Source organism: Mus musculus, chromosome 12, assembly GCF_000001635.26.
Source record: "Mus musculus strain C57BL/6J chromosome 12, GRCm38.p6 C57BL/6J".
In the NCBI taxonomy this organism is placed as follows: domain Eukaryota; kingdom Metazoa; phylum Chordata; class Mammalia; order Rodentia; family Muridae; genus Mus; species Mus musculus.
In genome coordinates this window covers 40,842,233-40,855,563 of record NC_000078.6, presented here as the reverse complement: position 1 = coordinate 40,855,563, position 13,331 = coordinate 40,842,233, and the positions used below count along the sequence as shown (strand labels likewise).

Below are 13,331 nucleotides of genomic sequence, written 5' to 3'. Positions count from 1 at the left end.
TTTCGCTATTTTCTATTGTACAAGAGGGTTTGAGCTAAAAGCTTTGCAAATCAAGATTGCTAAGGTGAAGTCTACTGAGGGATCAAAAGAAAACCTGCTACAGTAAGCTTGGGATTGCAGTGGGGGCAGAGAGCACGCCAAGAGACTGTACCTAGCCTTTTTATTTTTTCCAATTTTCTCTAGATTCTTACTTTACAAAGTAGGATAAATACGATGATGGTGTATTTTATTGGTGAAAAGTGTGCTTTTTTTTCAAATAATAATAATAGAGCTAAAATGTTATTGCCAAGTTGAAGGCATGAGAGGCAGCTCTGGGAACTGACAGGAGAGCAAATATTGTGTTTACCTGCTGGACTTTGACTTCTGACTTTCACCTCCTTCAAGCTCAGGCGCTCACTCCACAGCACTGCCATGTGGTGCTCACCTGAAGCTGTTCCACAGCCCACCCTGTCCCCAATCCCTCCTGCCAACTCCTACTCCTCCTGCCTTCAGCGTTTACCCGTTCTTCCATCTCTTGGAGTGTCATAGTGTTTAAGCAAGATGATGGCCGTCTTCATCTGCCTCCCATGGCCACTGAATGCTGCTGAAGAAAGTCACACAACTGTACTAATTGGGGCCATTACAAATTCATAATCTTTGGTCTCTCTGCGCTGTTCAGGAAGTCTTGTGTGTGCTTAGGAATTACGAGCTCTGATACATTTGTGTTGACACAGGCCTCACAGCTCTCCTAAAACCTTTCCTAGCTCACTGTCCTCTCTCTCAACAAACAATCATCCTGCCAACAGGAGAGGCCTCTTTAAGCTCCCTCCATATCCCTAAGAGATGCTTGTCTCTGCTCTGCACTGAGTCCTCCACAGGAAGAAACGTCTGTCTTCCTTCTCAAGAACATTCCCGATTCGGTCCCCCAGAACCTGGTCTCGTCTCCTTCACAAACCAGCTCATGTCTCCCAGACACATCTTATTACTCCAGGATCTGCTGGCCATCTTCTGAGTACTAATTCCCAGGCCCCTGCTTGCATAGGCAATGGAATGGGGTGTCTCTTGCCCATTTTGTCATTTCTGAGTGTTCCTCAAGCCTTTGATAATAAGTTGGCACATCCGTGATGCCATTTCTGGCCCACATCATCCCATTACATCTCACTTTAGGGTCAATGTCTGTCTCAGCTTTACCATGGCATCCTCTGTAAGACTTTTCAATTCTTATCATTTATTCACCCACTTATTCTTTGTCTTTACACAAACTAATGTAGGAAAACTGAAACTCTGGAGAGAATTCCAACCTACAATTCATATAGTCTGATTTAATCAATACTGTCATTTGACATATTCTAATATATATTTCTGAGACTATATATAATTTTGATGATGTGTTTATATGTGCTATTTTATGAATAGCTATAAATATTTTACTTAATTAATTTTTATTTTTAAATTTATTTTAATTATTTAATTTAAATTTTAAATTAAGTTAATTTTAATTCATATACATGTAAATTATGAAAACTTATAAATAACATATTTCAAGGTGTTCCATATTTACAAATATACAGATACATAATAATCTTAATAACTATTGATTATCACATTGTATGAAGATCTTATTAAAACTATTCCTGACTATTAAATCAGTTAGGATGTCGACTTCTATTTCAATCAGTGTTGCAATGATTATGCATAAATATCTGTGCCCATTTTTTTTAATAAAGATACTTTCTTAGAATAAATTCTTAGCCATGCAATTGCTGGGTTGAGAAGGCTAGTCAGTGCTTCGTAGATATTGTGCCCAATGCTTCACTCCACTAATGCTTTCCTTTCAGCCTTTGAAGGAACCGATGGAGAATTGGCTGCTGTCACATGAGCTTTTGGCATAGTAATCTGTAGTGTTTCTCTGTTCAGCATTGCTCATTGGGTGCCCATTTTGCTGAGGCAGCCAGTGGCATTGTTAGAGATCTCATACAAAGCCAAGGTCACTTCAGCCCCTCCTGTCATTTCAAACCTGCTGTTTGTGCTCAGCACCCCACCCCTACCTTGCCCCTTCTCAAGCTATCAATTTCCTTTCGCATTATGCTCCTAATATTTGAGGCACCTGACTTGAACAACATTTTTTGAATGACATGTAGTACCTTTAAAGTAGTAACTTTGAAGAATGTTGGGATTTTCTTTAAACACCAATGATGGGAATATTGGAGAAAAGAAACGTGTGTCTGGCAGACATTATCAACTCACCAGGGTTGCTTGAGTGTTTCTGACTTGAATTCTGCAGCAATCAAGCACTCAAGGCTCAAAGTTAAAGATGAACTCCAGGCTTTTAGCCTAGAAAGTCTAAAATCACAGTTGAACAAAGCAGGGTAGAGAGGAATAAAAGTGGATTAAAGGTTACTAAATGATGGAAAGTTACTGTATCCCACGGTACAGGGTAGGCCGCAGTAATAATGAATCATTTCTGTAAAAGTACTTTTCTTTTTAAAAAATTCTTTCAGCTTTTGAGATGATGGTATAATCACATCACTTCACTTGTCTTCTCTCTCCAAACCCTCCCAAATATCCATCTTTGCCCTCTTTCAAATTCATGGCCCCCTTTTTCATCAATTATATATTATATATTAATGGTAAGATATGTAAGTACAACCTGCTCCGTCTGCATGTGTGCATGCTTTCAGGATTGGCTATTTGGTGTTGGATAACCAGCTGGTATACTCTTCATTCCTTAGTTGCCTGTAGTTCTCTGTGCAGGGTGGATGCCTGACCTCTCTGTCATGCCCGTTGTTGTTCTTGTTCAGGTTCTGATTAGGCAGTCTTGTTGATAAGACGAATGGATGTGGATGTAGCTTCTGACGCTCCTTGACAACACAGTTTCTCAGCAAATTCCCTGGTCCTCTGGTTCTTCCAATGGTTCTGCTCCCTCTCTTTTACAAAGGTCCCTGAGCTTAGGTGTGGGAGGTCCCACAACTCTTGCCTGGTACCGCAGGCCTAGCCAGCTCCCCAGGATTAGTGACGTCATAGAGCCGGAAGGAGAATCTACAAATCCCACTTCACTAGACCAGCATCATTTCTAACAACATCTAAGTCATCATTCCTTTACTCACAAGTAAGTGTAGTTCTCACCCCTCACCAGAGAAATTCCTCTTTGCAACAGAGACCATTACAGAAAACTGCAGCTGTGAAATGTTTGCCTCTTTAGAGAAAAAGTATTGAAAGCTGTGCTTCCAGAGTCTACCTTATGTCACCGACAGTAGCAGAAGGCAAGGGCCCCTGGCTCTCACCTACACCAGGCTCCATTCAGAGTTGGATTTCTACCTGCTTGTCTTCCGGCCTTTGAGATTTCCTGAAGCCTATAATGGAAAGGCCTAGAGGAAGTTGCAAGTAAGTTTCATTTGCACCAGTAAAGATGGTAGGAAATCAGAGCATTCGAGAAGGGAAGTTTCTCCCAGTTAAGGACTATCATGAATTGAAGACAATAGATTTGCCCAAATTAACAGTATTTTTCTCACTTCAGGAAAATTGTTATCAGCTCCTGATGGGAAATACTGATATGCTCAATCATGTGCCACTCTCTCCCACAGCTGGAAGCACTCTTTCTGTTTCTGCTCTTTCCTGCCAGGAGCCTCTCCTACTTCCCTCCCTACCTACTTACCCTCCCCTGCCCTCCCCATCCTTTTTACTGGTCCCAGAGAGATAGTATGGCCCAATAGCTCTTTTTCTGACCACTTATCTCTACTCCACAGTCATCTCTTGTAAGCATCAGTCCAGATGTCCTGATTACAGAGCTTCTCAGTGTCACAGTGAGAGGGAAAGGAAGCCGGAAGAGCTGGCCACCTCATCACTTACTCAAACACCCCAGTACATTATCAAATTGTCCCCAGGAGTGGTTGTTGCCAGCATCTGCCAAACCCACCCCTCCTATTCCTCAAAAGGGACTTCCTGCTCGTAGAAAACACGTTGACTTGCCTGTCCCTTGGCCTTTCTGTCTTTGCATTTCTGTTACAACTTTAAGAGCTATAGTGAAAGAAATGTCAGGATGAGATTATATGCTCAAAGAACGAACATGACGCTTGATTCATGTTGGCAAACTGTTTTAAAATGATTATCCTGTTTTAGTGCCAAGAGCGCTATCAAAGACTGCAGCTCTCCCTGTGTTCTAGCTACAATCCTCTGCTGTCATCTTACACATTTAGCTACTGTAATAAACAACAAATGTGTGAATCTTAGTTGTCAACCTACTTGGATTTGGAATCACCTGACAGTTGAGCATTTCTGCCAGAGGTTTTCTTGATCAGTTTAATTGAAGGAGGGAAGACATCTGCAACCCCCAACTGTGGGCCACACCTTTCTGTGACAGCTCAGAGAAAAGTAAGCCTTTTGCCTGCTGGTTTTCTTTCTTTCTTTTTGTTTTTTTAAACTTCAAATCTTTTTCTTTTTTTAATATATATTTATTTTACGGATATAAGTACACTGTCGCTCTCTTCAGACACACCAGAAGAGGGCATCAGATCCCATTACAGATGCTTGTACGTCACCATGTAGTTGCTGGGAATCGAACTCAGGACCTCTAGAAGAGCAGTCAGTGCTCTTAAGGGCTTGAGCCATCTCCCTTGCTGGCTTTCACACTGTGCTGGCTCCTTTATCTGCTTTGGGGACATCTTATTGCTGTTGCTCCTATTCTTTTTATTGGCTCTTTTCCTCTCAAGAAGCCTAATGCAGAACACTGCTTCATTGGATAGTCCAATGGATCTGAGAGAAAATCCTAAGGAGGAAAAGGAATGAGAAAGCTCTTCTATCACAGAGTCCCTGGGTGGGAGGCAAGCTCAGGGGAGAGGGCTTTTATGGAGAGGAAAGGAGAGACAGGAAGGTCCATTCGGGGCTAGTTTAGGGTCTAGAGCACAGCTGTGGATCTCTCCCTCCAGCAGCATTTTAACTAAAGAGTAAGGGCCAAGGCCAGCAGACATCCTGGGTTTTCTGGATCCAAAGATCTAGAGTGGACATGTTGACTATTTAATAAGAGGGGCTTCTCCTTAGAACCTGGAATGCTGGACAAAAGCAAGACAGGGTTAAAGGATCAGGGAAGACCGACTCTGTCAAAGACATGAACACCACATCCCCTAAGCTTCGCTGTTTCAAAGTCCGGTGGGTTTAGGAGCAGTATCTGAGGGCCGTCTAGTGGGCTCAATGTGAACAGAGGGATCCCAGGGTCTTCCCAGAAATCTCTCCTGTGGAATAAAATACCTTCTCGAAATGTCATCCTAAGTTTTAAGGCTATTACTTTTCATGTTCCCTGTCACTTCCTTTTATCAGGCCATCAATTTCCTCAGCACAGATTCTGCAAAAGACTTAATTGATTTATTAACATTTTTCAAAGTTTAGGAAATAACAGCAATATTTTCTTCCCACATATTAAATTAGCAGAAAAAGAGAATCCCTAGGAGCAGTATATCATATTAATATTTAATCTTTAAAAGAAGATACAAGATATATTGATGATGTTAGGATAGGCTTCCGAGCTGAGGAAAAAGGGCAAACTGTTGGTAGTCAGTGGCTACTGCTGATAGAGGAATAGTCATGTGACTCCAAGAATAATGAAACCTTTCTTTTCTTCGGGTACCAGGGCTCTTGCCTTAGGGTACTACTGCTGTAATGGAACACCATGACCAACAGCACTCATAGTTCCACTTAATAGCTCATCATCAAAGCAGTGAGCACAGGAACCTGGATGCAGGTGCTGATGCAGAGACCATGGAAGGGCTGCTTATTGGCTTACTCAGCCTACTTTCTTATAGAACCCAGGACCATCAGCCAAGGGGTAGCACCACGCACAGTAGGTTGGGCCCTACCCCACTGATCATTAAATAAGAAAATACCCTACAGTCAGAACCTCAACTGAGGTTCCTTCCTTTCAGACAACTCTAGCTTGTGTCAAGTTGATAACAAACTAGCCGGCACAGCTCTAGAAAGTTGAAGGCCATCAAAGCCATCAAGGGACTGTGGCTTTCAAGTTCTTGTCTCAAAACTTCAAAGAATAAGATTCACAGACCATAGAAAGTGAGTTTTAGGAAGAAGTTTAGTATCAACACATAGATAGAAGCTTAAGACAGAGAGAGATAGAGAGAGGAAGGAGGAGGAGGAGGAGAAAGGGAGAGAAAGAAAGCAAGCACAGAGACCCTGTATGAGTGGGGTATATACACATAGACCTATAAACTCTTTTTATAAAAAGCAACAATTGAAAGTTTGAGACTCTCTGAAATGCTTTGCTCATGATGGAGCATGGTAGCTTCATTGGGAAGTTCTACAGGCCACAGGCCATATTAACTTTGTTTCCCACATTGGTTGCCTTTTTGTAAGGCTTGTTACTAATGTTTTGTTGTTTGAGTCTTTGTGATTGGATCTTGTGTAACCCCAGGCTGGCCTGGAACTTGTTATGTAGCCCAGGCTGGCATCAAACTCTCAGCAATCCAATAGTTTAAGATATCAAGTGCTAAATTGTCTTCAGATTTATAGAACTCAGAACACCTCTATAATTCCCCCCACCCTGTCCCTTAGTCTTTTAGTTCAGTTCACCAACTGAAACATAAATTCATGTTAGGGTTAGCTTGCAGAAAATTCCCACTTCTGTCTAGAAAGAACTGTGGGAGCCAATTCCAGGATGAAGTCCACTGAAATCTTGCAGAGAAGGTCACACAGGAATAAGCTCATTTTGCAATTTTGTTCAGGTTCAAATGCCAAGTCTACTCTTCCCAGCTCATGGTTTCCAAGGAAAGGGATGGTCAGAGGTGATTTCTGAATAGATATTCAGATATCCTTTCCCCAGTGGGGCTGTGAGAACTTTCTGACTGGGAGCATGCTAAGTGGAGCTGGTGAGGGCAGACAGGCTGGTACATGCAGATGCCAGGATTAGCATACCCTCTGGTCCTCATCTCAGAATCCTAATCACACTGTTGCAACGTTGGACACTAGAGCAAAGGACAGAACAGGGCATCTCCACGCTACCAACAGTGTGCCCAGTTTTTCTCTTGCACATTCCTCCGTTTTCCTTTACTCTGTACTTCCTTGGTATCAGAACACACAGGCTATTCTCACAATGGTTCACAGTGGACACGAGGATTGAGTTCAAACATGAGAAAGACATCCTTAGGACACGGTCCTCCCCGGGCCCCATCTTCCTTTACCTCCAGAGCTCTCTGTGGTCCTGCACTTCTCAAGATGCACCTCTGAGGTTGACACCTGCTATTCTCTTTAGATGCTAGTCTTTGAGTATTTCCAATTCTGCCTCACTAGTTTTTCCCACAACACTGTTCTCAGGCTGGGAACCTTGTCCACCTTATTCTAGTGGCAAACTCCCAGCTTTGACTAAACCAACCCTGAAAGATGTTAAGTGTGATCTTTATTTAATCTTTTATCAAGGCCTTAGACAAAACTTCAGAATGTAAATTAAATTGTGCTCTTGCTCCTCTGAGAACTGAAGAGGGTGAGGCTCTCTCCTTTGTGGCATCAGTCTGGGAAACGAGCACTCGACAGTGTACAATGGGCCTGGGGTACATGCTTGGTGAGTGAGCTATCCTCTGTGAATCCTGCTCACCATCCTACACCTATGTATAACTGGGTGTACATGATTAAAATTAGATGCATTAAGCGAAGGGAATGGTTATATAACTTAATGTGTCAATCAAAACTGAACTCTTTCACCACACCCTTATTCTATAAGTCCATAAAAGGCAGCCCCAAACAATAACCAAGGCCCTTAATATCCTCACTTAATGCCTTGCTATCATGTCTTTGCTTTAAATAAAGTTTCCTTGCTATTTATGCAAATTTGTGTGCTTGCTTTAACCCTTTGAGTAAGAGGCCAAGAATGTGAGAACACCCAGCCTCGACCTCAACCATTGGTTAAAAAACAAAAACCCAAACTACTCATGGTTTTCTTACAAAATTAGGACCATGTTTCAGTATTCACACATTTTGATATTAACCACCCTGCAATGTGTAGAAATCAAGTAAGACAGTGGAACCTGTTACTCTCGTTGTCTCCTGTGTAACAACCACAAACCAGACAGAAACCAACTTAGGTAGGAATCTGAGCTATTCATATTGCAATTGTGCACAGAGTAGAAATACTTGCAGGCTTAGTTGTAATAAAAATGTTCACAAAGGATCCAAAATGCTGTAGTTAGTGTGTTTTGGTGTTTAATAGGACAGCAGTTTGTCATTGACTTACACAAATGTAAACCCATCTCATGAAATTAAGAGACAGACTTTAGTTAAGAGACATTTTTTCCATCAATGGATTTTTTAAATTATGAAATACATGTCCTATCATTTTGTAAAATGGCAATACAAAGGGCTGGCATGCAGATAGACCACGTCGCAGCTGGCAAAGGCAGCAGTCAACCTGGCAACTATCTGTTTTGTGTCGAGCTTTGTAATGCAGACAAACTTTGATGGCTTGATTGGCTACATTGGCTCTGGTTAAAATCCTTAGTGTTCGGCTGCCCAGGTAATGGTATCATCTCCACAGGATGGTCACTTACACCGTTAACTTTCCAACCTTTGTGCTCTGTGGTATAAATGTGTTCAGGGTCCAACAGCAACAGAAATAGGATTGATCGGCAAAGAAGTTTACAGATCTCATGACCAAGAGATTTGTGCAGCCGCTATTCTAAGCAAAGCCACACTGATGACTGGAATAAAGGCAGAAACATTAAGATTAATCTGATAACTTTATTTAATATTTACCATTCTGCAGCAATCAACATGAACATCTGAGCTAACAGAATCTCTTAAAATGTTCTGCTATGGAGCTGCTTTAGAAATACACTTATATGATAAAGTCAACTATTCAGTGCCAAAAAAGAAAAAAAAAAAAGGCTTCAAGAGCAAATAACACTGATTTATTGTGTGCCCAAGCACTAGTCAAGAAATCTACTAAATTACACAGGAAAAGGAAATCAAAGCGGCTTTGTTATCTTATGCTTTTCATCTTACTTACGGGAAAGATTTTACTTCTTTAAAGCAAAAGAAACATGGAGCTTTCTACATACATGTATAAGTGTATGTATATATATATATATATATATATATTTTTTTTTAGGGTGTGATTACAAACACAAAGTGTTATTATCAAATGCAAGCGCTAGTTCAAGAAATTTCTAACTGCAAAACCTGCAAGATACAAAGCTAAAATTCATAGGTTCCTTTCCTCAATTATGAATACTTTCACTAAACATAAATATTTTTACATATATTAATTTTCTGACATTCAAAATTGTAAAGTCAATATGGCAGAATTATTGTTAAAAGCACATATGTACAAATATTTTCCATACATAAAGTATTTGGCATAATTATAACAATCATACTGCATCCACAACTGTTTGCTTTTTACTTTTTTTTTTACACATAATGGTATCTCTTATTAAAATTAACCAGTTATGTACAAAAATACTTGAACATTTATTATAGAAAACCTCTATAACCAGCCTCAACAGCATATACCTGCTGAATGGTTTCATTAAGAGAATATAAAAAAGTGGTCACTGCCTTCCAGGTAAGCTAGCAACAAAAACAAACACAACTAAACTAAGATGAGCTTCCCAACAAAAGAGGGAAAATATTTAACAGCATGGTTTAAAATACAGTTCATATCTATTGTCAATTGAGTGTTATAAACAGTCAGTAAAAGGAAAAGACAAAGATTAAAAAAATACATTACTACATACAAGGTGCTTTTTCACCCTCCTACAACTGTGCCATCATGTCTACTCTACCTCCACCTAATGCTATGCTGCTGTATCCATGCTAGAATGGTCCACAATCCTCTTCCCCAGAAAAAGGACCACAGGACAAGCGAGCAGAGACACTCAGCTCTCCTGGGAAGAAGGGAGAGTTTGAAGAATTCTTTATTTTATGCAGGATTCAAAGTTAATGCCCTCACCTTTTCAAAGTCCTTTCACCATTCAATCATGTTAATATATTTTCACTAAGGTTTTGTCTTCCTTCACACTATTGATTTAATACTGTCCTGTATTGATTCCCGAATCCTAGTTAATGGGACACAGTAATTTGTGCCTATTTAAACCTTGAACACCTGCTCTTTATCAGTGACACGTTTTGTGTAGGAAGTTATCAAGTAAGGAAGCACAAAATTCAAGTAAACACTTCTCCTGGGGTCTCTTGCTTAATCTAGCTGATTGGAACTCCGAAAGCAAATTGCACCTTGAAAAGTAATGCAGTAGATAGCATGGTGTCAGGATGCTTAAAGATTCAGCAACCGTTCACAAAGCAGAGTTAAGGATGGAGACAGCTGTCAGATGTCAAAGAAGTATTTTGTTTAAAGAACAAAACAACTTCCGTTCCCAATCCTTGAAACCCTTAAGTATCTACTCCAACCAACCAGCCTGCTTTAGCCTTTAAATCTGAAGATAGGAGCTCAACATTCTGCTCAAGGGGAGAGCTGAGGTCTTCACCTTCTTTCCTGAAGTCTCAAGAAATGGCCGTTGTGTTAGTATGTGCCCAGACATGATCAGCTTTCTCAGAGTATCAAGTATTCAGAATAAAAGGTATACAACATTATCACGCATTCTATTGCTTGACAATATCGTATTGGTTTTAAGATTAAACTACATAAAAAAGGTGAACATAAAAAGGTACAAAAGGAGTCTTTTTCACAATTTACCACTTTCAAATGAGAAACGTTTTAATGAGACTCAGCCCCATATTTCATGTAACATCTGGCGTTTTAGATCAGTAACTTTTAATATTGTGCAACATTATATTAATAAGCAAATTTAACTCCATTCATTTAAAGAAAGGTCTGAGTAAGAGATTTAAAGTGCCTACACTAAATGTCTTCTCATCAGACTTATCTTGTAAACGGCAAAGAATTCATCGCAGGTACATAGAAAAGTGACTTATAGCTGAGACACCTTACGGGGCAGGGGCCTGGGCCTAGGGCCAGGCTCAGTCCTACGGGTCCCATTCTCCAGGTGGCTGGACCGCGCAGCCAAGGGCTTGGGGGGCAGAGCAGGTGGCTCAGAGGTGACAGGGATGGAGAGGCTGTGAGGTAGCGGGACAGGGCGCCGCAGAGTCCGCTCGTAGACACTGTAGGGGGGTGGGGTTTTGCTCTCCTTGCGTACAGGTTCCTCCGACCCGCTGAAGCTGGGCACGGGCACCGGCACCGGCACCGGCACCGGCACAGGCACTGACTGTTCATTGGCTTGGTTTTCAAAGCCCGAGGTTTCCGACGTGCTACACCGGCTAAGCGAGGAAATCCCACTGCTGTAGCTGCCGGACAAGACTGGGGAATTTGAACTCAGTCCTGGGGAGTTGTACTCCACTGGAGATGGGGTGAAGGACTGTACGGAGCCCTGCTCCCACCAGAGTTGGGGTCATGCGAGAAAAGAGACAGATGTTAGAAATGTTTCACCAAACCCGCACTTGACTGACTGGCTCTTTATGAAGACAAACTTGGATTTATAGGGGAATCCTTAAGCCAACAAAGACCACGTGAGCCTACTGAGAACAGGTAGCCATCAGTAAGCCCTAGAGAGGAGATATAGACAACTCAAATCTGCTAACACCTCTAGCCTCCAGGAAGGAGGGAAAGTATATCAACTATACCACCCAGCCTGTGGCAGCTTATGGTAGTCTAAGCTAAGACAAAGATCAGATTTAAATTTAAGCATTGCCATCTGCAGTACTGAAAATACACCCCCAGATGCTTATCTGCCAGACCCCACCCCCATTTGCCAAGTTCACCTCAACACCTGCTAGAAAAACCTGTCCTGAGAGTAACTGCAAGAGGATGTGGAGACTACCATCAGCCCTGTCTTAAATAGGATAAAGAGCTTCAGGGGTGTGGCTTGGCCGTGGGTCATGACTGCCAGATAGGAGGCAGACAGGCTTCAGGAGCCAGTGGGAACACTTCCCACTGTAGGGGAATCCTCACAACAGAGTCTTCTGGGAGCCCCTAGACATTGGAGCCAAAGCTGCAAAGTGACAGCACTTAGATTTTTTTTTCCCCTGAGCTGTGAGCTGTTTCATCTGCTACGTTTTTAAAAAGCCCAATTTAGTTGCTAATTTTTGAAAATAGGAAAATTTCCACATAAAGCCCAGATTTATGGCATTTCGTAAGGAACTAGACACTGCAGAAAGAGCCCACATCTTATGGAGATGATCTAAAGACAAGCCACTCTAGGCTAACTTTAACTTGATGGCTGCCCCGCTGTGGTATGTGTGTGTGTGTGTGTGTATGCAGGTACAAGTCGAAGTCAGAAGTCAACCTTGGGTATCATCCCTCAGGAGCTACCGACCTTGTTTTTCTAAGACCAGGTTTCCCGGTGGCTTGGAGCTGCTGGCCAGTGAGCCCTGAGGTACCTCCTTTCCCTATTCCCAGTACTGGGCTGGGCAGTACACACCACCACATCTACATGGGTAGTGTGTCTGCTTTTTCACAAGGGTTCAGAGTGGCTGGACTTAAGGCCCTGTGCTTTCAAGGCAAGTACTATTCCGAGTTCCTTCTCCAGCCCCTAACCTCTCATTTAAAAAGATATAGTGCTGGTAGGCACAACTCCTTTCATTTAATAGGAGTCTATAATTAAGCATAGTGAATTATGAGATCCAGATTCTCTGACATCTTTTTCAGAAAAGACATCACACATTCAATATAAGACACATAAGTTCAGTCTTCCGTAAAGAGTCAGTTCTAATGCATTGGGTGCTTAGGCACACCCCAAATTCTATCAGATAAGATACCAAAGTGCATTCCAATTACAGGGAAGCTTGAAACTTGGGAGTAGGGTGCCCTCTAAAGTAACCTGGGAGTTACAGCACAAGGTGTGATCTGGTGATATTTCTCCTTTCTCTCCCTCTCTCTGTTCTTCAAGCCCTATTTATAAAGATATGTTATATCCAAGGACTGCCTCTGGGCCAGTACAAATGCACGCAGGTCCCTTTTAGGATAGTACAGACCAGCTTGCGAACTTGAGCTATTTAATAAGCACTTGAGCATTTTCCACTAAGGCTGCCTTTCTTCTGTAAGAGTTTAATCGCCAACACTTACTGCCGTATTTCAACTCTGCATAATGGAATTGAGAAACACAGGCGATAACTCCATCACAATGTGTGGGAGTGAGTGCTTTGAGGGTGTACAGACACAAAGATGTAGAAGCGCCATGCTGCCTGCCTTCTTCACATCAGGATGATGACAGGCAGTGGCTTCCAGAGCAAACACTGTCACGTGGACTTCACAATAAAAGCCGCACTGCGGAGTGACAGCAAAACTAGAAAATCATTTGCACTTCCAGCAAAATTTTACAACAGGAACTCTGGCGATGAAAACCTAG

General features: G+C 41.8%; 1 protein-coding gene across 9 annotated transcripts in view; it reads right to left on the bottom strand.

The window, feature by feature from the left end:
* Positions 1-8,689: 8,689 nt before the first annotated feature.
* The window catches only part of Dock4 (dedicator of cytokinesis 4), a 400,918-nt gene continuing 396,276 nt past the window's right edge, over positions 8,690-13,331 (bottom strand). For 8 of the 9 annotated variants that reach the window (XM_006515085.3, XM_006515089.3, XM_006515090.3 and 5 more), the window contains one exon: positions 8,690-11,354. In XM_006515085.3, coding sequence (XP_006515148.1) covers positions 10,899-11,354 — 456 coding nt within the window. In that variant the 3' untranslated portion in view covers positions 8,690-10,898. The remainder of the gene's footprint in view (positions 11,355-13,331) is intronic. The other variant, NM_172803.2, reaches the window with a different exon arrangement.